The sequence below is a fragment of the Hydractinia symbiolongicarpus genome, chromosome 8 (genome assembly GCF_029227915.1).
Source record: "Hydractinia symbiolongicarpus strain clone_291-10 chromosome 8, HSymV2.1, whole genome shotgun sequence".
NCBI lineage: Eukaryota > Metazoa > Cnidaria > Hydrozoa > Anthoathecata > Hydractiniidae > Hydractinia > Hydractinia symbiolongicarpus.
The window spans coordinates 21,474,678-21,498,782 of record NC_079882.1 but is presented as its reverse complement, the minus strand read 5'-3'; the positions used below and the strand labels follow the sequence as shown (position 1 = coordinate 21,498,782).

Genomic DNA, 24,105 nt, shown 5'->3' with positions numbered 1-24,105 from the left:
CGCCAGTAAAAATTTTAGTATTGATTATTGTTGAATTTTATTTCAGGCTAGCAAGCATACTATAATCGCGATATAATGTGAAAAGAAAAACAAGTTTTATCACAAAAGCTATGAAAATACTAAATACTTCTGTCTATCATTTAAGTTGATTTAGTATTTAAAATTCTAATACTTGTTCTGTAACTTCTATAACTTTTAGGAAAACAAACATGGCTTTGCTTTCAACTTTCATCATTGCCGCTTAGTCGCCGATCGTGGCAAAAATATTTCTGACCTGTTTTGGAATCTAACTGGGGACGACGGCGCTTGCATGTGTCTGTTATGGGAAATCTTTAATCTAAATTTTTTCCATAAAAACTATGGTGAAAACTCTCTATATTGTAGTATATGGATACACTGGGCGCATCTGATGCTTTAGGGGTAAGAGAAAAGTTCTTCAAGTGCGTTTCTTTTTCTTTCCTAGAAGAAGAACGGTCCCTTACTTAGCTCTGATCTCGTTTGTTGTTGCACTGTTCAAATTACGTGGGAGGCGGCAACGTCCATCTATTTCCGCTTTTGTCTATTATTTTGCCAGCATAACAATTTAGTGATTTACTAGTATGTAGAAATTTAATTAGTATTGCTGGATTATCCACATTCTCGTGACTAAAAAAAGCATTGCTGTGATTTTTCAAAAAATATTATTTTGAACCATGTCTCCTAACTGCTGTGCATCCCAATTAAAAGACATCCGTCTACTTTATTTTAGTAACCTCCAAACAGGATCTGTCTCTTAATTGAATTGAAGACAATCCTGTACTTTCCTTAACACTAAAATTAGTTTCAATTGCAATTGAAACAAGAATAAAAGATTTCTTTGCAGTTTCCATTGTGAAGTCAGACAGAATATTTTTTAGCTTAAAGTTTAGTGCATTAAATAAAGTTTGATGTTGCATTTAAGGACAAGTTGTTTTAACCCCTTAACCAGCCAATTTGCCTTTCATAGAGGCTGAACTTAATTGAAGATGGCCCTTAACCAACTGCCTGTTTAGGGAAAACTGCTATTTATGATAGTTTAATTAGTCTACAATAAACTATTCAGGCAATTCCTCTCCTAATTAGGCTATCAACATGGTTTTTGCTGCCTATCGCTATTATACAGCATAATCACATTCTATCAAATAGACTTGCAATACCCAAAAATCAATATATTTATTTTTTATCTTTATTATTTGTGCTGTCTAGTTTGCTTTAATTTAATATCCTGTGAAAAGGCTTCTTTGTTTTACGACCAACTAAACTCCAAAAAGAGATGCGTTAGTGTTAACCCCGACAACCTAGTGTTCCTAGACATGGTGGTTGAGATAACCCTGAAAAAAGAAAAAAATCTCCTAATGTATGGAAAATCTCCTAACTAAGCTACTATTCTAATTTGATGTCATAGTCTACTTTGCAGTTGTCCCTAACTGACTGGGGTCTTCAAGCTTTGTATAAAAGCTAGAAACTTGTTCACTGAAGTATATACTACTGTTAAAATACAAAAAGTGGGAAGGCTTAGGAATGTTAAAGCCAGCCCCTTTTCTTAATGCTACAACTGTCATTATTGAAGCAACCGCTCAAACAGGAGACCAAAGACTATTTCAAATTTTGCCACAGTGAATACTACAGAACTAGTGTACACCCATGTTTCGAACCTAAATTCAGATTATAGATGACTTTTCAAAATTATGAAAGTTTGTGTTTTTTTTGTACATGCTCACACATTCTTTTAAGAAAGCAGGACCATATAGGACCATGTAGCATAAGATTAAGAGGCAATGGGACATTTTTTTAAAGCTGACTCTTTTTATTCTTTTAAAAAACATAAGTTTTCAACTTTCTCTACTTTGACTAATGTTTTTTTTAATTTTTTTACCAACTGCAGCATGTTTTAGCTAACCAAAATTTTTATCATTAAAATTATTTGTCCTCTGTAAAAGCTATCTCTACTGTGATGTAGACAGTAAAGTAACTAAGACATACCTGCTACACATTCTCAGGCCTATCAATATGGGAAGATCAATTGCTCTTGCTCACGCAAAGGCTCACCCAATTCTGAAAAATAAGAAACTACAGTACTGTGAAAAGATTTGTTAACATCGATTGCTGCAGATAAATTTAACTTTTCTAGACAAATGACATGTCGTAAAAATACAATCGCGTCCATGACGAAAAAGTATACACCTAGAAAAAACTACGAATATGCTTTTTTAAATTGATAAAACCTGAAACAAACAAATTAACTTTCATGAAAGACTTTTTTGAAAAGAAAAAAAATTAAATTATACTGGCTATAAAAATCAAGGAGCTCGTGAAAATAATCGTGGGACACACAATCCTTCATGGAGATAATAATATTAGCGTGGTGGCCACGATAAAATGTTTGAATGTTTGTTATACATAAAGACCACGATTTTATTGTGGTTCGTGTGCACCACCCTTGTTACACGAACATGATGTTAACAAACCTTTTCACAGTACTGTAGCTGAGCCTTCCATTGATCCCCAATTTCAAAAAAAGTTTTACTAGCTGAACAATATCAAATCATCTCACATGGAAATCAATGTTCTCTTTCTTATTATTTGCAGTAAAAAATAACTAAAATAAGTTAAATAAAATAAGTTAAATAAAATAAATAAAAAAGATTTTGTGATAAAATATGTGTTTATAATCCTATTCTATTTATTCAAATTGCTCGCCCAGTTTAAATTATTGTAACCTTGAGGGAGCGATTTATTGCTCTGATGTTATTTTCTTATTGATAGGCCTTCATTCTTCATTATTAACTATTTTTAATCCTGTAAGGATTTCAATAATAATAATAATAATTTTAAGGAAATGTACATTCTGAGAATAAAACTTTTGTTACAAAGAATGCTAACAAAATAAACCCTTTTATTACAAACGGAGCTGGCAATTAAGGTGCTTTTCTGTTATAATAACAAAAAACTAGACCTGTTGGAACCACTTCTGGTTTCATATTCTTTATTAAGAATTCTTATAACAAACGTATTATCACTATGCATATACTGAAATCAAATACTAGAATGATGAATTTGTGATAGTGACAGGGCCTCAAAAATTATGTACACACTCGTAAGCAACTTTGTTTAACGTGCCAGAAAACAGTGCTTGGAAAAATTGATGCTGTTAATTTTATGATATTAAATCAAAAAGTTTAATGGTAAAATTTTTTTTATATTTATGCATGATCCTTATCTTCTCTTTGTTGATAACCAGATAGCTAACTCTCGTCGAAATATGCAGCCCTTATAATTGGAATTTTTTTTACGTGAGAAACGTGACTACACTTCAACTGATTTGTGTCTGCATTACGTCGGCAATATTTTTTGTAGTGAAATTTTTCGGCTGGCAAAAACTTTTGCCATTCACCTTGTATTGAGGCTAGACTAGTGTAATTTTTCTTCAGTGGCAATGAGTGGGAGTAGCTCAAACAATACCACAATTGTTGTTTTTTTAAAGTTTCACAAAAAAATTATGTCGACAAATTTTTTGCCAACGCAACAATCTTTGTATTTTACATTGGTAATTACGTCGGCAGTACTGAATGCCAATGCAAATTTTAATGGCTAAATATGCATATTTCACATTCTCCAAAGGCACTGTAAACAATAACATTGCATAATGTGTTTTAGCAGTGAGCCGAGTGGAAGATGTCAAATTTAAAGCTATTTTCATTGTTCAAAATATTGACAATTATTTAATTCTGCCCGTGATTGAAGTATCAGTTTGCAAAAGATTTGTTTATGTGTGCATATTATGTGAAATGGTAAACAATTTTTTTAGGAATTAAGGGAAAGTAGAAGCTTGTCCAATATGATACTAAACTAGTCAACTTGTGATAAATAGAAAATACTTTATATATAAAATATTTTTTTAGCTTGACCCACCAACATCTGGAAATGTTAACCATTTGGGTAAGTCATTATGTTTATCTAATACTAAGGTTTTTCTCTATTGCATACCAGGCATGAAAAGTTACTGGAAAAGATTGTTTCTGTCTGGTGGCATATGCACTAGTATTTATATAATTAGTTAAGTGATATTTTTTAAAATGCTAGTATAATTTAGTGTTTCAATTTTTCTGGCACCATCAAGGCGGCTATTAAACAAAAAGTACAATGGGAAATTTTGTTGTCACGGCATTACAAAAATAAGGCTGGCAGTTGTGACAGTATTTTTGCAATGGACAATGTAAAAAAGCAAAAGTAAAAAAAAAATAATGGTAAATATGTTTAAGTGATGCTGCAGTTCATCCTAATACTGTTATAATTTTGTAGTTTTTCTAAAACCCAAAATGTTGTCATATCAATTTTTAGAATGTAAAGCTTAATAACACTATTTTCTTCCAAATTATAAACCTTCCCTACAAGCTAAAATAATGTAATTTGTTCTCGTAATTATATCGCTTCATTATATGGACTGAGCATTATTTGCTATTTTTAGATGATGGGTTAAGAGGTAGTTCCTTAAACTTAAACACACCAACAGACATTACAGATACCAATGTCATGGTAAGTGGTTAAAATATGCATGTGTTCTTCTTCATTTATTTGTATAACCATGGATGGATTGTAATTTAATGTTTTCTGTAGTTTCATGCTCCTTCATTGGACCTGGATCATGATATGTTTGGGTTTTACAATGCCGATGACCCACACAATGAGATTCATGATGAAATTATGCCTGAACATAATGATACTGTAGAATCATCAGAGAATGGCCAAAACATTTCAATGGTTAATGAAAAGGAGAATGTTAGTTTAGAGCCAACTGAAGAAAATGATGTGGATAACTTTGAAGAAGCAGTGAGTTTGAATTATTGTGACATTGCAAATTTATACATTTTAATATATAATCAAAATAGCAAATTTAGTATGTAACCTAATGTAATGTAAGCACAAGGCTTGATCATTGGGTTGAATCACTAATTAATTTTTTATACAGTATTTTGTTAAGAAGCAAAGTATTTATTTATTTTTTTTTTCTATTTAGGAACATCGTTTGTTTGAAGGTGGTGATGTGGAGGCTTATGAGTCAGAAGACGGCACTGGTATTTATACAATGAAATATAATAAACCCAAGCCTTCCAAATTATATAAAAGAACCCCCTTAATAACCATCAGGAATTAGTAGTTCAGTCACACTCAGCTCAGATCTATATAAATTTAACAAGGAGAAATTAAAAAAATTACCAACAACAATTTCTTATGTAAAGATGTTTTTGACAAGTTAAAAAAATTTTTGTTCGTTTAAATTTTTTTAGTATTTAAAAGGTTTATAGCCAATATTAGCTTTTCCTTAGTCTTTTTCTTATCTGAGAAATTAATTTCTTATCTAGGTATTTGAAAGAGTGGTATCCACAAAACTTTATGACATTATTTTGATATTCTGCACCACTTGTATGGCCAAGTGGTTTAAGTTGCTGTCTTTATTATTATTTGTATTTCTTTTCTCTGTTCAACTAAGTATACATATGGCAGTAATAACTAAGAGAGCCTAGACATCGAAAGCACTTGTTTACAAGATTTATTTTACATTTATACACCACAAAATTCTTTCCTCTGGCTATACTGCTTTATACAGTATTATCACTTGTTCCTCTTTCAGTAATTGTCTGTGCCAGTTTTATCCAAACCAAAAAATGTTAGTAATTTATCAAATAACAACATCAACAGCGGCAACATAATTTTGCTTTAAAATCTGGAGAACCATTACAATGTTAAAAAAAATTTAACAATTCACATTTACACATTGATAGGCCCAACATGTTATCAATCGTTAGCTAAATTTTAAATAATTTAAATGATATTGTATCATGCATAATTTTTTTTCAGGTAAATGTGAATATTGTGGTGTGGTTGGATTACAAGATAATTTTTATTCAAAAAGTAAAAGATTCTGTAAAATGGAATGTTCAAAGAAATATTCAGCACTTTTTCAGAAAAAAGGACCGGGGACAAGAGTTGCTATTTCCACATTGAATAGGCCTAACAAGAGGAAAATACAACGTCCTGCTATTAAATTTAAAAAAGTATATACCTATTTTTTTCTTTATCTTTTTTTATTTTGTTTCGGGCTTTGTAAATTGAGTGTATAGTGGACGGCCATGCACCCAACATGCATGTGACAATATCGTAGACAAAATATCATACCCTGCCTCAAATATGGTAGACAAGTATAACGTTAAGCTAAATTTATGATTTTGTGATTTAAGAAATACGGTGAAGGATTGCGTACTTTAAAATTAAAAGTTTATTTTATAAACCCTTATCAGTTATGGCAAAAATGGCACAACAACAGGTTTGCTGATACAAAAATCGTGATTAATTAACAAAGACCTGTGTTGTGGTTATGCACTGTGTTGTATTATATATTTTTTATTTTAGGTTAAGGTTGAAGCACAGCTAGATACAGGTACAATGTCAAATTTAGAATCTACTTTGCAACAAGTTTCAATAAATGAAAATAAACCGCAAACAGGTATTAATTCTTACTAATATTTAATATATATAAATGTTTAATTTAGAATATTTAAAGTACAATTTTGTACCATTATTAAATAATTTAACCTAATGCATAAAATCTTGTAAAAGACCTTCACGGTATACTATAGGCATCTCTAAATGCCTAAAAACTAAAAAGCCTATTAAAATTCTAATCACGAAAGATTGCAGAAATTTGAAGTATCTTTTAAAGCTGTGTGGATTTCGTAATTACATCGTTAGATTTTTACCCTCCTGTATAGAAGTTGATTAAATGAAGTACACTTTGGTTCATTCTACTAAAACGGTGAAGAGCAATGTAAAAGAATCCTCTCAAAAGTTAACCATTAGAGTTACAGGGTTTGTAAGAAAAAGAATAAAAAACTAATTTCGTTGGGAATTCATGCAAAGAAAAAAAGAACAAACCTTGTTTAGCTTTGTGTATACTTTTTTAGTACATTTTCCTGGAAAATTCCCTCTCTACCCTAAATTAAGAACTATAGGTCTTGACCCTTTACTTCTTTTTTTAACTAGTCTTGATCCCCTGTTTATGTTTTTAAAACTTGATACTATGAACTTTATCTATAATATGAATTAATGAGTTAATGTCATTTTGATATCATTAAGCAAAACCATTTGTCATATTCATGCACAATGTTAAAGTAACCTAAATTAGTTTCAATAACATTTTGCTCAAATCGTATTTCAATTAAAGCAGCTCATGGCATAACCCTCTTATAATTTAAAACATGCTTAATTGTTAATAGTTTCATTGTGTTTTCAGTTCTTTCGTTCAATTTTAGGTATATTTTAAGATAATATTTCTAAAAAAAACTAGTAATTTATTCACTATTTAATAATGATCATCTAAAATTTCATATATGAGGTTTGTTGTTTAGATGAATTACCATCAACCAGTGATGATTTTATAAATGAAATTACTGAGAATAGCAATACTGCGAGTTGGATAGATCAAGAATTTAATTGGAAGGAATATCTGGCACAAAATAACGACAAACCTGCTTCTGAAAGGTTGTTTAAGCATGTAAGAATCTTTTATTCACTGACAATTCTGTTTAGTGTGTTTTGTGATTTGGAAATTGTTGCATTTTGTTGAAACCATGATTTATTTTAATTAATCCTTAGATTGTGAAAGCCCCATCACTGACGGAAGCTCACGTTGGAATGAAAGTGGAAGTAACTAATGACCATTCAGATTTGACAAAAGAAACTGATGTTTCGTTTTGGCTTGGAACAGTAATAAACGCAGATCAGAACATGGTAATGTTAAGATACGCTGGTTATGATAATGATGTTTCAGATTTTTGGATTGATATTCGTTCCAAGCTTATACATCCAATTGGATGGTGTTACAAGACACGTCGACCATTAGTACCTCCACCAGGTATGTATAGTATGTCTATTCTTTGGTATGGTAAAAGTTGCGTTATTATAGTCAGTTCTTGCATTGACTATTGCTGTACATGTCATAGTCCACATCCTGTCAGAGTCAGAAATATACATTTCCAAATTTATTGTTGTGCAATGTATCTTGCAATGTATCTAGTGAGAATCTTTTTATTATTTTACCATTTTACCATCATACCACGATTATTTAGAGTTGAAAGAATCTATTGCTGAATGGCAGAAGTTTGTATTTCAACAATTGTCAGGAGCACGAACGTTATCATCTGATTTTATGGACAGAGTACGAAAAGGACATTATAATAAATTTGAAATTGGAAGCAAAGTTGAAGTTTGTGATAAGCATAATTTGATTTCAATGTGTGTTGCAACAATTATTGACATCGTTGGTGATCGATTGCGCTTACGATATGATGGTTTGGAGGACGAATCAGCTGGTGATTACTGGTCACATTTTCTTTCCAATGATATTCATCCAGTAGGTTGGTCTCAGTTAGTTGGCCATACCTTATCACCTCCTCATGGTATGTACGTTTTACGCAAAAGTTTTGATATCGAATATGTTTTTTCATGTATACATATTTATTTCATATTTGTGTAATCCAGGGTGGCAACATACATTGACTGATTGGAATGAATTTCTCGCTGAGGATCTACACGAGTCCAACGATGCATTACAAGAATGCTTTGTACCTGTATGCTTATCTTAAAATTATTTTCATTAATCTAATCAACTTTTTCAACATACCTTAAAATGATGTATTTCCATCCTAGGAATCGATGGGCACCCCTCCTTCTGATGCTGGTTCGTTTGAAGTGGGCATGAAACTTGAGGCTCTTGATCCTCGTAATCCATTGTGTTTAACAGTAGCTTCTATTGTTAAAACTCTCCAGTTCAATTATTTTATAGTTGGTTTAGACTCTCAAGAAACATTTTTTATCTGTCATTCTACAAGTACTAGCATATTTCCCGTGGGTTGGGCAAAACAACACAAAGTATTCTTAACACCACCAAGAGGTAAGCTTACGCCCTTGTTTATTTTTTTACAAACTTGAACTAGTGGGAGATTAAAATTTACTTCTATTCTATTGTTATAGATTATGCAGGGAAACCATTTGATTGGAATAAATATGTAATAAAAACAGAAAGTGTTGTAGCACCATCACATTTGTTTCTACACTTGGTAAGTTGTATAAACATTTTTAGGAGTATGTTGCATTTTACTAATTCGTTAGCGTCCTTGCCTTGTTATTGAACGATGATTTTAGGGTTTTTTTATAACTCAGCTGTTTATTTTTTTATGTTTAGAAAAGAAGAGTTGTTCCATTCGAAATAGGGACCAAAGTTGAAGCAGTTGATCTCAGAGAACCCTCATTTATTTGTCCCGCAACGATTGTAGCCACGCATGGTTGCCTTTTAAGGGTTCATTTTGACGGTTGGGATTCCACCTTTGACCAGTGGGTTAGCCACGAAACACTTGATTTATTCCCAGTTGATTGGTGTGAAAAAAACGGACATCCATTGCAACCACCTGGGTATGTGAGCATTATTAAGTGCCATGTCTAGCATTCTTTTGGGTTGAACCCCATCTCCCTCCACCCTTGAGAATTTAATGGTGGAAGGAGGTCATGATAAATTAAAAATAGTTTTAACTTATGAAAATAAATAATGCCTTGTTGACATACTATACTATATTAAGGATAGACTAAAGTTAATAGAGAGACACCTAAACTAGAATAAAAGATTGGGGTTAAAAGTGACTTCACACTATGATGCTTTATTTTGCTTTATTTTAGTTCACTGATACCAGATCCCGTCTTAGATACGTTAAGGATGAAAAAAGCGTCAAATACTATTGCCAGAAGAGGTTCAAGCCATGGTAGGGTCGGACGACCGCCTGGTTCTCTTAATAAAACGCATACACCGAGAGGTCCTGCAGGCCGAGGATTGACAGGGAAAGGCGGAAAAGGTGGTAAAGCAGGTGGCAAGCGTGGAAAGTTAAAACTAACAGCCAATACGGGAAATGTGCCTTTTGAAAGACAAAGATTTGGTAATCTGAGAGGTATATTTTGTTCATATGAAGCAGAACTTTTTCAATTTTTCTGACTTGATACTACATTTTGTTTGGTTTTTAGAGATGAGAAAGGGAAGTGATGTGCAATTTGCATTTAACCAAAAATGTGCATGTGGACCGTTTCTAAATCCAGATGAAATTCGAAAGTTACCGAACAGTATTAGCGGATATTTAAATGGACCGCCTCATCAGAACTGTATTAGAAAGAGTTTACTTGACATTGTTAATGCAGCTATAGACCCTAACCAACTGTTAGAATTGTTTAGTAGAGAATTTTACCAATCGAAAAAGCATAAAGACTTAAAATTAGACAATATTGTTTGCCTTGAAATAACAGGTAAAAATGGTAAAAGGTTTTTAAGGAGAATCAGAGGACCGAGTCGATCTGGTATTTTAGCGAAATATCTGCAGAGAATATGCGAGATGTTGCAATGCTGTCCATATTTGATTGTTGAAGACAGGTTTCCATCTGGAAAGTGTGATAACGATTGTCATTCAATATGTATGTTTACCATTTTAGTAATTTACCTTGCTTGGGGTTGTATGTGATCATTTCTGTCGATTATTTCCGTAATATATACTCTTTTTTTTTTAGTTAACGATGGCTCGTCATCAGTGCGTGGAATTTCCCAGGAGCACCACACCAAAACTCTGTTAGATGACGACAATATGATTCCTGAAGATGAAAAAGATAATAGCATGGATGAATTCTCGATTCATGTAGAACAACTGACTGCATCGAATTCAACTGTTACTAGTTCAACTACTCAATCGACGGCTCCTATAGATTCGCCTTGTGATCCTTCATCTTCCTCAATTGATCGCGGAATTGATCCATTGAATTTGTTAGATCAGGAGTTTCTTAGTTCTAAAGACCCAAGAGAATGGTCGGTGCAAGAAGTAATGGATTTTATGACTGCTATTGGTTGTCCTGCGCATGCACCTTCCTTTCAGAAACAGGTAACCATTGTTTATTCACACTTATACGTTCTTATGTTAAAATTCATCGAAGCAATTCGTGTAACCTTTCCACATAACCTATTAATATGCTTCGTTTTCTTAGGAAATTGACGGCAAAGCCCTATTCTTGTTATCTTTTGACGAATTGGAATCGTTAACGGAGAACAAACTTGGACCTATTACGAAATTAAAGGACGCATTGCAAAGTCTAAAAAAGATGTGGCAAATCCCGACGTCGTCATCTTGAGTTGTGTATTTAAAACAGTGGTTGTAATTGTGTTTCACCTTTGTTGTTTGTTTTTCTTCTGCCGTTGTTTGTCCTGATTGCTATAATTATTATATTCTCAAGATTACGAGCTTTTTTATTAGTTTTGCTTTTTAACGACATTCTTTAATGTATATATTCCTAAGTAACTATTTTCATATATCAGTAACTATCTAGACACCTAGCTCTATGCTGAATATGAATCTTTTCAGTATGTCAAAGGCGATATTGCCTTTGATATCAAAGTTGATTTCAAGAATTAGTTGTACGCTCGCTGTATGCTTTTGTGAAATATGTCTTATAGTTGTACGATGTAAATAAGGTGAGAAAAGTCCCAATAAACTGTAGTATAAATATTGGGATAATAGTGTTGTATATAATTTTGCTATATACGCCAGTATGAATTACTGAAGACGGAGCTCGTTAGCAATTATTTGCAGCTCCTGCTTTCAGTGGGTTGTATTTTTATATAAGAAAGTAAGCTCTCTAATAATTGTCCGCCTGATTGTTTTGTTAAATTTATTTTTCAATTCTCCGAAATTTACACCATTGATCAGATTCCTAAAATATTCAAACTATTGAATATATTATTTGCGATTTTATTTCTACTATAAAGATTGACGTTTATATTTTCCTCCCCTTTTTCCTGTCATTTTTTTCTGGCTTGAAATGTCCGAAGTGCTTATTGGATCCTACAAATAAATGCGAGCTTTTTACAAGAGAATTTCACAGTTAAAATCAATTTGTTCCTAGAATACTATTGTGATAATATAAGACTTGTTAAAAAACTGCTAAAGATTTCTGTTTGTACTTTTCTCAAGTAAAATACAACTCATAGGTTTATTTTTGATAAGATGTTTGTCAATAAAGAAATATAATAATTTATATCCATGTGAGCAAGGAGATTCCTCCATTCTTTTTCTCCACTCCACTTGTGTCATTTACTGGAACTTAATTCGTATTTCAAGAAGATTGACTGCTTGTAAAAATTACTGAATTTAAAATTGAATATAGGTTGATTTAGTTTTTAATGAATAAATGTGGACATATTTGTACCTGCTCTACAGAGAATACAAAACACTTTTGCTAAACACCTTCACTAGTTTTTCTTCGTTGATTTTCCTGGTACCGCAGTCGATATTTAGCTCGTGTACTGTCAAGACAATCAACATATCAGTATATATGACGCAGTTGGTCGTGACAGCCCTTATATTCTTTGGCGATGGCTCAAAAGCTTAGGATCTAAAAATTCATTAGCAATATAATTGAGTAGGTAAGCTTGCATAGGCCTCTTATGATTATTGATAAAATTTTATTGCAAACCAACGTACAGAGATCCCAATGGGTTATGAGCAAAATTTTAGGATGAATTGAAGTAAACGAGTGTTATCTTAGCATATGTTTGAATCAACAGATATCAACAGATCTAAAATTCCTAGTGACAAAAATATGAAAATTTTAAATTCCTTTAGTATAAAATATAGTTTAAATGCAAATTGAAGAATGAAGATCTATTTAAAAGATTAATTTTGGGTTTTTTGTAGTTCGAACTTCAGCTAGTGATGGGTTCCTTCATAAGAAATGTAAATGATTTCACATACACAAATCGAGATTATTTTTTTCTGGCGAGTCAAAGTAGAAAAATGACGCTAATGTTAGCGATTGGAATGTGTTTTTATGTAAAGTATTTTTGCGATCCTATAATTTTTTAAGAAAAAATGCGTAACTTATTTTTGCGATTAATTAACTTCTGCCTACTTTGCGGAATTTATCTTGGCTATTAGCTCTAAATAATGTACAGTCAACGCTCGACATCTCGATCTCTTAGGGGTCGAGATATCCGAGCGTCGAAAGCCTTTAAACTTCGAGATAGCGAAATACTTGTTTATGAAAGTTTACGTTCTTGCTTAGACTATTTATCCGAAACGAGAAATAGAAAAAAGACAAAATATATGCTATTTTTTCCATCTATGTAACCAACCGTCAAGCTTTGAAATCAGATACACCAAGCTTTTTTAAATACATTCGCTTTTTCTTTGACCATTAGCCTATCTAAAGGCACATTCTGGCTTCGTTTTAAAAGAAACCGCCTGGAAACAACACTGTCAAGTTGCTTGAATTCGCCATCCTTGATTTTTTTTTTCGTTTTCTTGATGATGGTTTAAGCGCAGCAAAAAGTTTTTCTTGCTTTTTAACCACGTGGAAAACATTCGGAAGTCTCTTTCGTGTATAAACCAAACTTTTTATAAAATAGTAAGGAAAAAATTCGAGATAAGATCTCAAAATGAGCTGAAGGAACCGGAAAAATAGTTCGACAAAGCGAAAGTTTAATATAACAGAGTTTGAGATATAGAACGTATTTTGCCTACAGGTGATTGCAATGGCTGAAGGGCCGTAAAAAATGTTCGAGACAGCGAAAGGCGGATTCCGCCCTCCCCCCCCCCTTTAATAACTTTTTATAGGCTTGTTCAAATTGAATCAAGGTAAGTCACAAAGTTTGCCAAAAATTGCCCCAAAAACCGGGGTTTTTTCGGGTTAACATCCGAAAAAATCGGGAAATCAATTAATCACGTGCCCAAAACATAAAAAGTGATTCTTCTTGATGATACAAAGTTGTGTTGTAAGTTTCAAGGTCTAAGGATAATCCTAACAGGAATTATTATATTTTCTTTATTATAAGTGTTTCATAGAGATTTTTAGGGGTAGTTTCGAGTAATGGCCATTATCAAAGACTTGAACATTTGGCATGCAGGTGTTTAGCAGACAAATATTAAAACTCTGTAGGCATCATAGCCATGCATCATAGCGTTAAGGAGTTATTAAAAAAAAACCGTCAGGGGGGGGGGGGGGTTGGCGGAATCCGAACCCTTTCCGGACCGAATAGGGTTAAATAGTGAGAACAAAAATATTAAGAACGCCATATTTCTCACTACTTCCTTGGTATCCTCGTGCCTTTTCAACTTTCTTTTGAGCAACCCAGTTACAAGACTTTATTAAAGTATCTTGGTGAGCCTGTTCACCTCACCATCGACACATTATAAATTACTCTTCCCCAGTCAATATCCCAATACGCAATTTCTGTCGGACGATACCATAAGAAATTTGACTTCTAAAATATACCTTACGTTAGCTCTTTACTATCAATATTTTCTTTGTGTAACAATACTCTCAAATGATGTAAAAACAATCGGAGAATACGAGGCCACTGACACAGCTAATTAACTTTTCGTAATAAATAGAAAAAGATGCACATTTTGCAGCATTTATTTAATACATACGCGAGCGAGATTTTCCTGGTGGTCTTAACTACAGGTATAGGAACTTTGGTAGTTTCCTAATAACTCTGCCAGCTATCTTGGAGCCTTTCAAAGCACGTCAAAGGTGCATAAACCTCTAACGGTTATAGAAGAGTTTCAAAAATAGCGAATCCCCCACTCAGAGTTCCATTTAGCCCTAAGTAAAGAATATGCTACTTACAAAGCTTCAATGATAAATTTGCTATGTGCGATACACTCGCATGGCTCCTAATGTACGGTTTTTTTCCTAAGGCAATTTGTTCTATTAAAAAAGTAAACAATAAAAATAGTTATTTATTACAATATACATATTATTATAAGTTATAAAGCATTAAAAAGAGTCAAATTTTAGACAGGGAGGAAACTAGGGAAATGATGAGAACCCCACAAAATTTCGAGTAACAAGTCCTGCCTGTATGGACATGGTAAAAAGCGGGAGAAAGTATGGTGCACATGGGAAAAAAATCCATCCGGTGGAAACAAGAAAAAGAAATACAAATATTATTAGAACAAACTCTCACACAAACAGATTCATCCAGTAAATACACTTTGACTTTTCTACAAAATATATTATACAAATCTGCAAAACAAAGATTGGTGGTAGATTGTTACAAAAAGTAGTAATGAACCGGTAACTCTACCTTTTTCCAAAACTGTTAATATGTTGCTCACAGCTTACTGAATTACTAATTTTTGCTATGCACCATCCATATATAGTTGTTCGTCTTTACTAATAATAGAGCGATATTACCTTACAACACACACAGTAATACCTCTCTGTAGCGGACACCGTCGGGACTAAAAATGTGTCCGCTAAAGTGGCTGGTTTTGTGAAAGAAAAGACCTCAGAGACAATGTATCGTAAAATGCTATCTTTTATTCAAAAATAAACAAGGCTGAAGGCTTTACAAAAAAACAACAGAGACAATTTAATGTACAAAATTGTCTAAAATAAAATATAGACAAACTTTTAACAAGAACTGTTTTATGTGACCCTTTGTCCGCAATAGTGAGGTCAGTTTTAGGACGTATGGTAAATTGGGACCTTAAAATGACATAAAGTGTCCGCTGCATTTAGGTTATGAGAGCTTAACTGTCATTTCTTCCGTATTTAAAAAAAGTGTCTGTTGTAGAGAAGTGTTCACTATAAAAGTTGTCCACTAGATCAGGAGATTTCACTGTATTTTATTTTTTTCCGTATTAGCGTATGCGTGTAGAAGTATTTAGAACTTTTGGAGCTGAAACGTATTTTTGTTCATAAGGTGTTTTTCAGTTTGAGTAACATAAGCCAAGAGCCAGGAAATTTAGCCTAAGGTGTTTCTTTTGTTTTAACATGTTCTTATTTTTGTTCTTTTTTTTATTTATTTTACATTTTTTGTATTAAAAATATGCAACAACGAACAACTGTATTTGCGAAATATTTTGTCTTGGAAGTTGTTTCTCCATGATTGTTGTGTGTGTTTTATCAGGAAAATAGATAAATTCATTGTTCTTATTTTCTTCTTATTTTTAAAGCTATTTTTAGTTCCAGTTTTCTTATAAAATTGTTCCTAACGAAATTGCGCGAAAATAAAAAAAATCACAAAAAAATTCACGGAGGTGATGTAGCAGATATGAATGGGGGTACGTCGTACCCCGATTGGCTAATTTTGGGCTTAACTTGTTTGCCGTATCACAGCGTAGTTAAAATGTTATGGAAACAAACACAGGACGAAGGGGTGATATATCCAGCGACACAGATAACTGCGTCTCCAAGGTAATTGGCTGTTACTATTGCTAGATTCCCAATCCAATAAATGTAACCTTTTGTGTTATAACTAGATATTAATTTTATTTTTTTATCCATACCAGAAGCTAGCTAATAGCCGTGCGTGTTAGCTAGCTAGCTAGCTAGAGATGTAGAGATGACATGCCAGTGTTTACAACAAAACCCTGTGGATTTTTGTACACATTCTTGTAGGGAAAAAAGCAGAACCAAATGGGGTAAATGGCTATTATCATAATTTACACATACTAGTTCAAAAAAGCACTGAGATTATTTATTTTAGGCTGGCATAGCTATAGCTGGATTTAAGGCCAATGTTTTGTTTCTCAAATTTTGACTGCTTTGTTCTGTTGCTTATACTTTTTATCTACAGGAGTAGTGCACATGTCAATTGTTCCCAACACATTAATAATGTGCAAAGAAAGTTGTCTAGCTAGCTAGCCATGTAAAATATGCACATCTATCTATCTATCTAATTAGCTATACTAAAGCTGCTGTCAGTACTCTCAACTTGCACAACAAACATCCAGCAATGTTAGCTAGCTAGCTACATTGCTGGATGTTGGATGAGTGGATTTTAAAAAGCCAAAGGCATTTTTGCATGACAAAACGATACTGCAGAGAAAGCTTTAGTTTGTGCAGATTTGTTCTGTCATTATGCAACTTTAAATATTTTTTTAAAAAACTTTGCATAACCTAATTTTGCATTTAATTATTATAGTGTCAAGGAATCCACAAATGAAGATAAGGCCAAGGAACAGGTTTTTTGATTTTATGTATATAATTAAAACAGGGATTTTCTACTATTTTTCATCATTATTCATTCATTGTTTGTCAATCTCTCCATATACTGTAATAAATTTGCCAATATTTTTTATTTGTTTCAACGTTTTAACTATAATTTGTATATAAAGTATTTAAGGCTTGTTTCTTATCCCATTTTAAAAGAAAAAAAGTTGAAAACACTTGTGTTTAATTTGAACAATTTGATTTTTTTAGTTTATCGCATAATATATATATATGTATATATATTTAAGTGGACTAAAGATTACTGTGCATTATATTTTCAAGGTTATTATGCAGAACAGATATTCAACTTTTCTTGGCCTAAAATAGTAGGACATGTTCAAAGAAATCACCCACCCGTGTCCCAAATTGAATTTTTTTTTTTGTAAATTTAGCATTTACCATCATGGAATTTAGTTTCAATTTTCTTACCCTTCTAAATAGAAGAACTAAACTTCTAAAACTAAACATGGTAATTTTTTACTGTAGTTCTTACTTTGAGGTTAAAAACCATGTATATCCCTTCATTACACCCCTAGTGATGTCATGTACAACAATTACATCTTACGATAATTCAATTGTACATGCATTCCTACGGCTCCATCATTTTACAATATCGAAAAAAAGGAGGTTTGTTTTTATAAGAGTTTGTTAGAAACGAAAGCGTGTTTACTCCGGTTTTTTAACTTTCTTTGTATCAATTTCTTTTAAATTTTCAGGAAACGTTAATAATAATAAGATGCAACTTATGTGTACTTTTCATTAAAAACAAAACGTGGCAAGAAAGGTTATCATCAAAGAACATATTTTCTCCTTATAATAGTGTGATGTTTACCTCCTCTGATCACGAAATAAGCTGCAATGAAGTGTTAGTTTCCCTGAATTATCGTAAAGGTGTATTGAGATATAACATCATTAATATACTGGAATCTGTAGGGTTTTTATTCATTTTCAAGTAAAAACTTTTTTATTGTGTTGTTATACTGATAAATGTAAAAAATTTATCTTTCTCTTTAACATGGTTATCAATGTAACACCTCATCAATAAAAATTTAATGAACATGTGTATATTTCATTATTATATTTAATACAAGATATATATGCATCACATTTAAAACGAACATTTAAAGTTGCTTTATATTGTTTTAAAATAACAAGTCTCTGTAATTCATTGACAAAATGACAAAAAGATGTTTTAAAGTAGCTTTAATTCATTCTAAAAAAGACATCCTGCCAAACCATGAAAATCACCATATATACTATGTTTCAAAATAAAAGATTCTATAATTATGATACACCTTTTTTATATAAGAATACCAAAATTCCAACCAGGGTGGTCATTATTCTTATTTATCTATTGTTCTAAACAATAGACCTATTTTTGTTAACTTAAAATCCATAAAAGCATATTCTTATAAAAAGGTATATTCAGATAAGGATATTTTGGCCTGTTTTAGAGTCATTAGGCTTTTTCAGGAAAGGTGAAATAAGGTAAGTATCATAACCATGAAGCATAGCAAAAAGAGTTGTTAAAAAAGGGGGAGGGGGGAGAGGGGGAATCCGATAAGCTTATCGCATACAATATTTCAAAATTAGGTGTCATCTTTATTTTCTATCATAGCGGGCAAGTTGGACTTCCATTGTAGGTAGCAAAGCATACATTTCCTAAAGTTGGTCCAAGCTTTCCTAACATGACTGTTTTTAATAAGATGAATTTTTATTCTTTATTTTAACTTGTGTCCCTAATTAATTATGGAAAGGCTGTAGTAGATAAACACAGATTGTGTAAGTAACTTCTGGTGTCAAAAAGTGTTTGCTGGAGAGGAGGTGATTGTTCTATTCTTCTTATTTAGCTTCTAAGTTTTTTCTTTTTTTAATTTAGTAATGTGCTTGTACAGTAACACATTCATGAGATCTATAAAAAAATCTATATGATGAATGATTATGGACAAGTGAAATGGTTATTGGATGAAAATTTATCTGCAGGTGGTAATGATGAGAAAGCAACTGCTCCAAAGTATTCTGCATTTGGGGAACGTATTCGACATGTTGCACCCAGTAGTCTTACTTGTTCCATGTTTTGTGGAGGGAGACAATGTAAATATTGCTACCCATTAAAGTTCAAGGAGGAGGAATCTGCTATTGCAGGACTCTATTCGTCATGGTAAGATTCCACTCACCATTTTCATACTCATGTGGTGTAATTTTAAATGGTGTAATTTTTATGCTTTAAATGCTACAGAAGTTCAGATGTGAGAGACGGCAAGTCAAAAAAGGTGTTCAATAATTTTTTACGCCTTCCCAGTTTATTATTTTATGACAAAAATGACACTATTCGATAAGAAATTTATCTGGCTTTTAGAAAATAATCTTTATATAATTTATTTCGCAGTTCAGGAAATATAGCTAGTATTCTCAACTTGGTTAATAGATGTTTCATGTATCCTGATTTAAAATGCTGACAGAGAGAATTTTAATTGTAAACTGTTTATGGTTTTCTGTATAGGATTACTTCTGAAATATTAGCCACTTCTAGACCATCTACAAATGCCATTAAAGAGTTTAATATCATCAAACAATTTCAAAGGTATTTTACATGCTCCATTAATATTTTTTATGTATTCCAACCACTATTCTTTCTTGTAAATTTCTATACATATACATTTTATACAAATATTCTCATTTTTGCAGTGCTGGTATTTCTTCTATCATCAATCTACAACTCCCTGGAGAACATTCAGCTTGTGGCTATGGTTTGGAATCAAGTGGATTTTCTTATAATCCTCAAGACTTTATGGACAATAATGGTATGAGGCATGATTATATGTACTGGATTGTTTTTGTGACGAGAAACAAAGGCTGTTCTTCTATAAATAAATTGTTTTTTTTTAGTATTCTTCTACAACTTTGTGTGGTAAGTTTTGTTTATTATATATATAATATATTTTTACAGTTAATTATTGGTTTCAAAATGTTTCGGATTATTATTTTTTCAAAGATTCAGTTTAAATGTATTTATTTACTGTTTTTTTGTTTGTTTTTTATAACAATATGTATTATACATTCACCCATATTATAGGAATGACTATGGTGTCCGTTCACTGCAATCTATTCTAGACATGGTGAAAGTGATGGATTTTGCTATCAGCAATGGCAAGGTGTGTAGGGAAACATGAACATGAAAATAAACAAATATTTTGTCTTTTCTGAAAACTATAATTGCTTGTAACTCAGCAACATAATTTGCGCTCAGATAGAGTCATGGAATTAAGGCATTCTGTCATCTGTTCACGATAATAAGAATTTGTTTTGAAAGGTATAAGGAAAATACCTTGTAAGTGTATTATCATTTTCTCTCTTAAAGGTAGCTGTACATTGTCATGCAGGTTTAGGCCGTACAGGTGTTTTGATAGCTTGCTACCTAATATACTCGCATCGCAGCACAGCCCAAGAGGTAATATTTCTTTTCAATTATATTTCTTATTAAGAAAATTATAGATGATTGGAATAAACAACCTTTATAAAAAAATGTTCATGCTTAGAAGTACAAATATTAAGTAAAAGTGCTGAATTTCCTCTTTTGTAAGAAGTTCAAATAAGAGAAAGGCTGAATGGATACTTATTAAGAAAAGAGCCTAAAAGAAACGAACTATTATGAATGTTCATTTGTCATATTTTTTTAATAAAATATCCGTGAACAATTACTTTGTGTTTTTTACATACATTTTTACCTTTTCTTTATTTAGGCCATTTTGAAAGTAAGAAGGACCAGGTACGCTACTTGTTATATAATCTCCCTTTACTAAAACCACAATTGAACATAAACCATTTAAAAGTCAATCAAGATATCAAATCTTACCACAATATCAGGAAAATTTCCATAATATCATCAATTTCTTTAATATGTCAGGAGAATATCTGTATTTTTGGGTTCAAATAGTCAATCAGAATTATTTACTTTTTTTTAAATACTGAAAAGATTTTCTTTTTGTGCTATTATACATATTCGTTTATTTTTCGGGGTAATTTAAGTTTCCAAAAGTGTGAAATTTTGCCGCAATAGACAGACAGGAAAATGTCAGAAATTTTATTTTGAACAGCCAGAAAAATGTTAAGAATGTCAGGGAAAGAGTCAATATTGAGTGGACAACCAGTCAATGGTTTTGGCATTTTATTTAAAATATATTTTTGCAGACCGAAGGCAATTCAAACCAGAGGTCAAATCAATTGTGTGAAGGATTTTGAATTGTATGTGAAGCCAATGTGGGTCGTCTTCTCACTGAGGTAGCTATATAACTCTAATTATTTCAGAATGTTCCATTTTGTGTTGTAGAAATATTTCTTTTAATTGGAATGTTTTTATTTCAGTGGAAAAACGTTTTCCTATAAGCATTTCATGAATCGCCAAAGACATTTATTGCATGGAGAAGAAGCTCGAACTTTAAAATATATACCTAAGGTAGATCCATATCATTACTATACATTTTCTTTCCCTTCACGTTAACATGTCGTGAAATGTGGAATTTTTGATTGGCCAACTATGAAGAGAAAGTTCAAACAAAATATCTTTCTCATTATCAATCCCGCGCACATTTATCTTTCTATTAACTAGAGCTCGGCCATCGTTTTTTCCAAAGCGCATTGAAAAACTTGCTACTCAAAAAATGCTTCTACTAACATAAAATTTACAATGGTTCTTTTTTTGATTACCCTAACTAGATTTTCCTTTCTTTAGACTGTTTGCCTTCTTGTTTTTGTGCGTCGTTTACACAAGTTCAAAAGCGTTAAATTTTCTCCAATAATAGATTTGATTTTCACTTTTGGGCACTTGCTACTTAATAATAACATGATTTTGATTTCTTTTTAGATTGTGTTTAAGATATGTGAAAGCTTTCTTCGATACATTGGTTGCGACTATGATCTAAGTTCATGTGCAAGGATAACTCATTATAGTTTCATGAGAAATAGCTACCTTAATACAAACAAGCAGGAGGAGAACATTAACGTTGAGAATTTCTTGGAGGTAGAAAAGTCAAATTTGTACAAGGTTCGTAGTACTGGTCAGCTGAATAACTCGCATTTATATCAGCCAGAAAATATCAATAAACAAATAAAAGCTGAGTCGTCGCCTAATGTTGCGTTTGTGTCTGCAGCACAAGAAGAGAATAACAAATCAATATTCACGAAAAAAACGTTGGAACCAATAAACTTGAGAAAAAAGAAAAGCAAAGGACTGAAGGAAAGGTTAATCAGCTCGAAGCTATATGAAAACGCAGAAGACGAAAGCTCTAATCTTGGTAAATCGTTTGATTCTGCTGTAAACAGAAAATTAAGCCATAGCATTTCACTCAATGCTTCGATCGATTCAAGTTTGAGTTTCCAGCTGAGAAGAAATTCCGATGCAGTCTCTGTTTCAAGCTTCAATAATACTTCAGATTTGACGCCTTCCGAGTTGGTTTTGAAACATTTAGCATTTCGTTGTAGCGATGTCAATGTCTCGAATAAAATCGAAAGATTCAAGGTAGTTGCAATTTATGTCTTTTAATTCTTACAAGATAATGTGCAAAAGTATAACTGTTATTTTTTTTCTTGCGTAGCATAAACTTAACAAGAGTGATGACGAGTGGGAAAATTTATCTAAGGAAAGAAATTTAGCTGTTCTGTCTGGACTGTTTTGGGCGTGGTTATCACAGTTGGAGGTAGTATCATAAAAAAAATATTAGCAACATTTCTTTTTTTATCGCGAAACGAATTGTATAAAAACATAAATCACTCGATCACCATAGGGACAAATTGTGAATATGGATACCATTGCAATAATGAGTGAAAACATGGACACGCCTAAAGAAGCTTTTCAAAATTTAGACAGAGTATGTATGCTGTTTAATTTTTTTTTCTGCTGTTGTATTTTTATGGAATATTATAATGTGTATGATATTTTTTCAGGATATTTGGAAGTTAATGGAATGCTTTCTCACCACTATTTCCAAAGTGAGTTGATTATCGTAACGATTTTCTCCCGTATTCTATTTTATGGGTGGCCAGAATGAGTTTTGTAGTGTACGAGAGTCGTACATCGCTCGCATCCATTTACATCATTTAATTTAGCAGGTCATATCATTAACATTATTTTTTTAGTTCAACGAAAACAACAGAAATGTTTCTCGGATTCTTCGTCGCTTTGCCATCGTTTTAACCGGGGAAGATTCAATACCAAGAGATATTTCAGAAAACACTGTGATGGAGAACACAGAGTGCAATCCTGGTGTGACAGTTTTTCGTTTCTCTGCGAACTGGTTAAATTTATTGAAGTCGAATTGATTTTCTTGAAGAGTGGTTTCCAAACACTTATTTAAAATTGCTTTAAATTGAGAAAATGCATGAACGCACATTAAATGACGGTGGAACAGTCATGATTGGGTGACTTCCCACAAAGACGTATAATAATTGATCGTGATGTTGTTAAGTGCAAAATTTAGACGATTATTTAATTCCTCACTTCAATGACTTTCAACGCTGTTGTTTTTTATATTGTTTATATTTATTTATTTACATTTTATTAAGTTATTTATATAAACAACTAAAAATTGTTGTAAATTATTTAAAAGTGTAGCAAAATTGTTTTTGTTTTTTTTGTGAAAAAAAGAAAGATTAAATAAAGACTAATAAATTATATATTTTTTTTGTCGTCGTCGCCGTCGCTGTCTTCATTGTCGTCGACTTCATCGTTGTTGTCTTTGTTGTTTTTATTGTTGCTTTTGTTTCTGTTTGTTTATTGTTGTTGTTGCTTTTGTCGCCATTGCCATCTTCGTCGTCGTCTTTGTTGTTGTTTTATTGTTTTTATTGTTGCTTTTGTGTCCTTTTATTGTTTTTGTAGCTTTTGTCGCCGTCATGTCGTCGTCGTTGTAGTTGCGGTTGCCATCATTCTTTTTTCTCGACTTTTTGATGTGTAATCTAGTCATGATAACGTTACGATTATGTTGCTATAGTTTATTTTAAACTGCAAGT

At 32.2% G+C, this 24,105-nt stretch overlaps 2 protein-coding genes across 4 annotated transcripts; both read left to right on the top strand.

Moving 5' to 3' along the window:
- The first annotated feature begins 194 nt into the window (after positions 1–194).
- LOC130654448 (MBT domain-containing protein 1-like) lies at positions 195–12,343 on the top strand. 2 transcript variants are annotated; one of them, XM_057457032.1, is made up of 18 exons: positions 195–420; positions 3,921–3,957; positions 4,487–4,554; positions 4,636–4,848; positions 5,036–5,093; positions 5,878–6,074; positions 6,430–6,457; positions 7,425–7,570; positions 7,672–7,930; positions 8,145–8,474; positions 8,557–8,645; positions 8,725–8,968; positions 9,049–9,134; positions 9,260–9,486; positions 9,748–10,013; positions 10,087–10,527; positions 10,621–10,985; positions 11,089–12,343. In XM_057457032.1, the coding sequence occupies exons 1-18, from the start codon at positions 388–390 to the stop codon at positions 11,230–11,232; spliced, it is 3,231 nt and encodes a 1,076-aa protein (XP_057313015.1). In that variant the 5' UTR covers positions 195–387; the 3' UTR covers positions 11,233–12,343. The 2 variants fall into 2 exon arrangements, with proteins under 2 accessions (XP_057313015.1, XP_057313014.1); XM_057457031.1 differs by having other exon boundaries at positions 6,430–6,523.
- Positions 12,344–16,067: 3,724 nt separating this feature from the next.
- LOC130655448 (uncharacterized) lies at positions 16,068–23,770 on the top strand. Of its 2 annotated transcripts, XM_057458204.1 has the most exons (15): positions 16,068–16,302; positions 18,980–19,261; positions 19,604–19,684; positions 19,789–19,904; positions 19,990–20,011; positions 20,177–20,255; positions 20,462–20,551; positions 20,844–20,869; positions 21,292–21,381; positions 21,466–21,556; positions 21,965–22,618; positions 22,695–22,796; positions 22,884–22,967; positions 23,044–23,088; positions 23,236–23,770. In XM_057458204.1, exons 2-15 carry the CDS (start codon positions 19,029–19,031, stop codon positions 23,416–23,418), a joined length of 1,896 nt encoding a protein of 631 aa, XP_057314187.1. In that variant the 5' UTR covers positions 16,068–16,302; positions 18,980–19,028; the 3' UTR covers positions 23,419–23,770. The 2 variants fall into 2 exon arrangements, with proteins under 2 accessions (XP_057314187.1, XP_057314188.1); XM_057458205.1 differs by lacking the exon at positions 16,068–16,302 and having other exon boundaries at positions 18,643–19,261.
- Positions 23,771–24,105: the final 335 nt, after the last annotated feature.

Excerpts from the sequence above, each read along its gene's own strand:
- LOC130654448 (XM_057457031.1), top strand. The coding sequence starts at position 388 with ATGGATACACTGGGCGCATCTGATGCTTTAGGG. Across the intron at positions 7,571-7,671 it reads CTGAAAGGTTGTTTAAGCAT|ATTGTGAAAGCCCCATCACT; the intron begins GTAAGAATCTTT and ends ATTAATCCTTAG. Across the intron at positions 9,487-9,747 it reads CATCCATTGCAACCACCTGG|TTCACTGATACCAGATCCCG; the intron begins GTATGTGAGCAT and ends GCTTTATTTTAG.
- LOC130655448 (XM_057458204.1), top strand. The coding sequence starts at position 19,029 with ATGATGAATGATTATGGACAAGTGAAATGGTTATTGGATGAAAATTTA. Across the intron at positions 19,685-19,788 it reads ATCATCAAACAATTTCAAAG|TGCTGGTATTTCTTCTATCA; the intron begins GTATTTTACATG and ends TCATTTTTGCAG. Across the intron at positions 20,256-20,461 it reads TTGCTATCAGCAATGGCAAG|GTAGCTGTACATTGTCATGC; the intron begins GTGTGTAGGGAA and ends TCTCTCTTAAAG.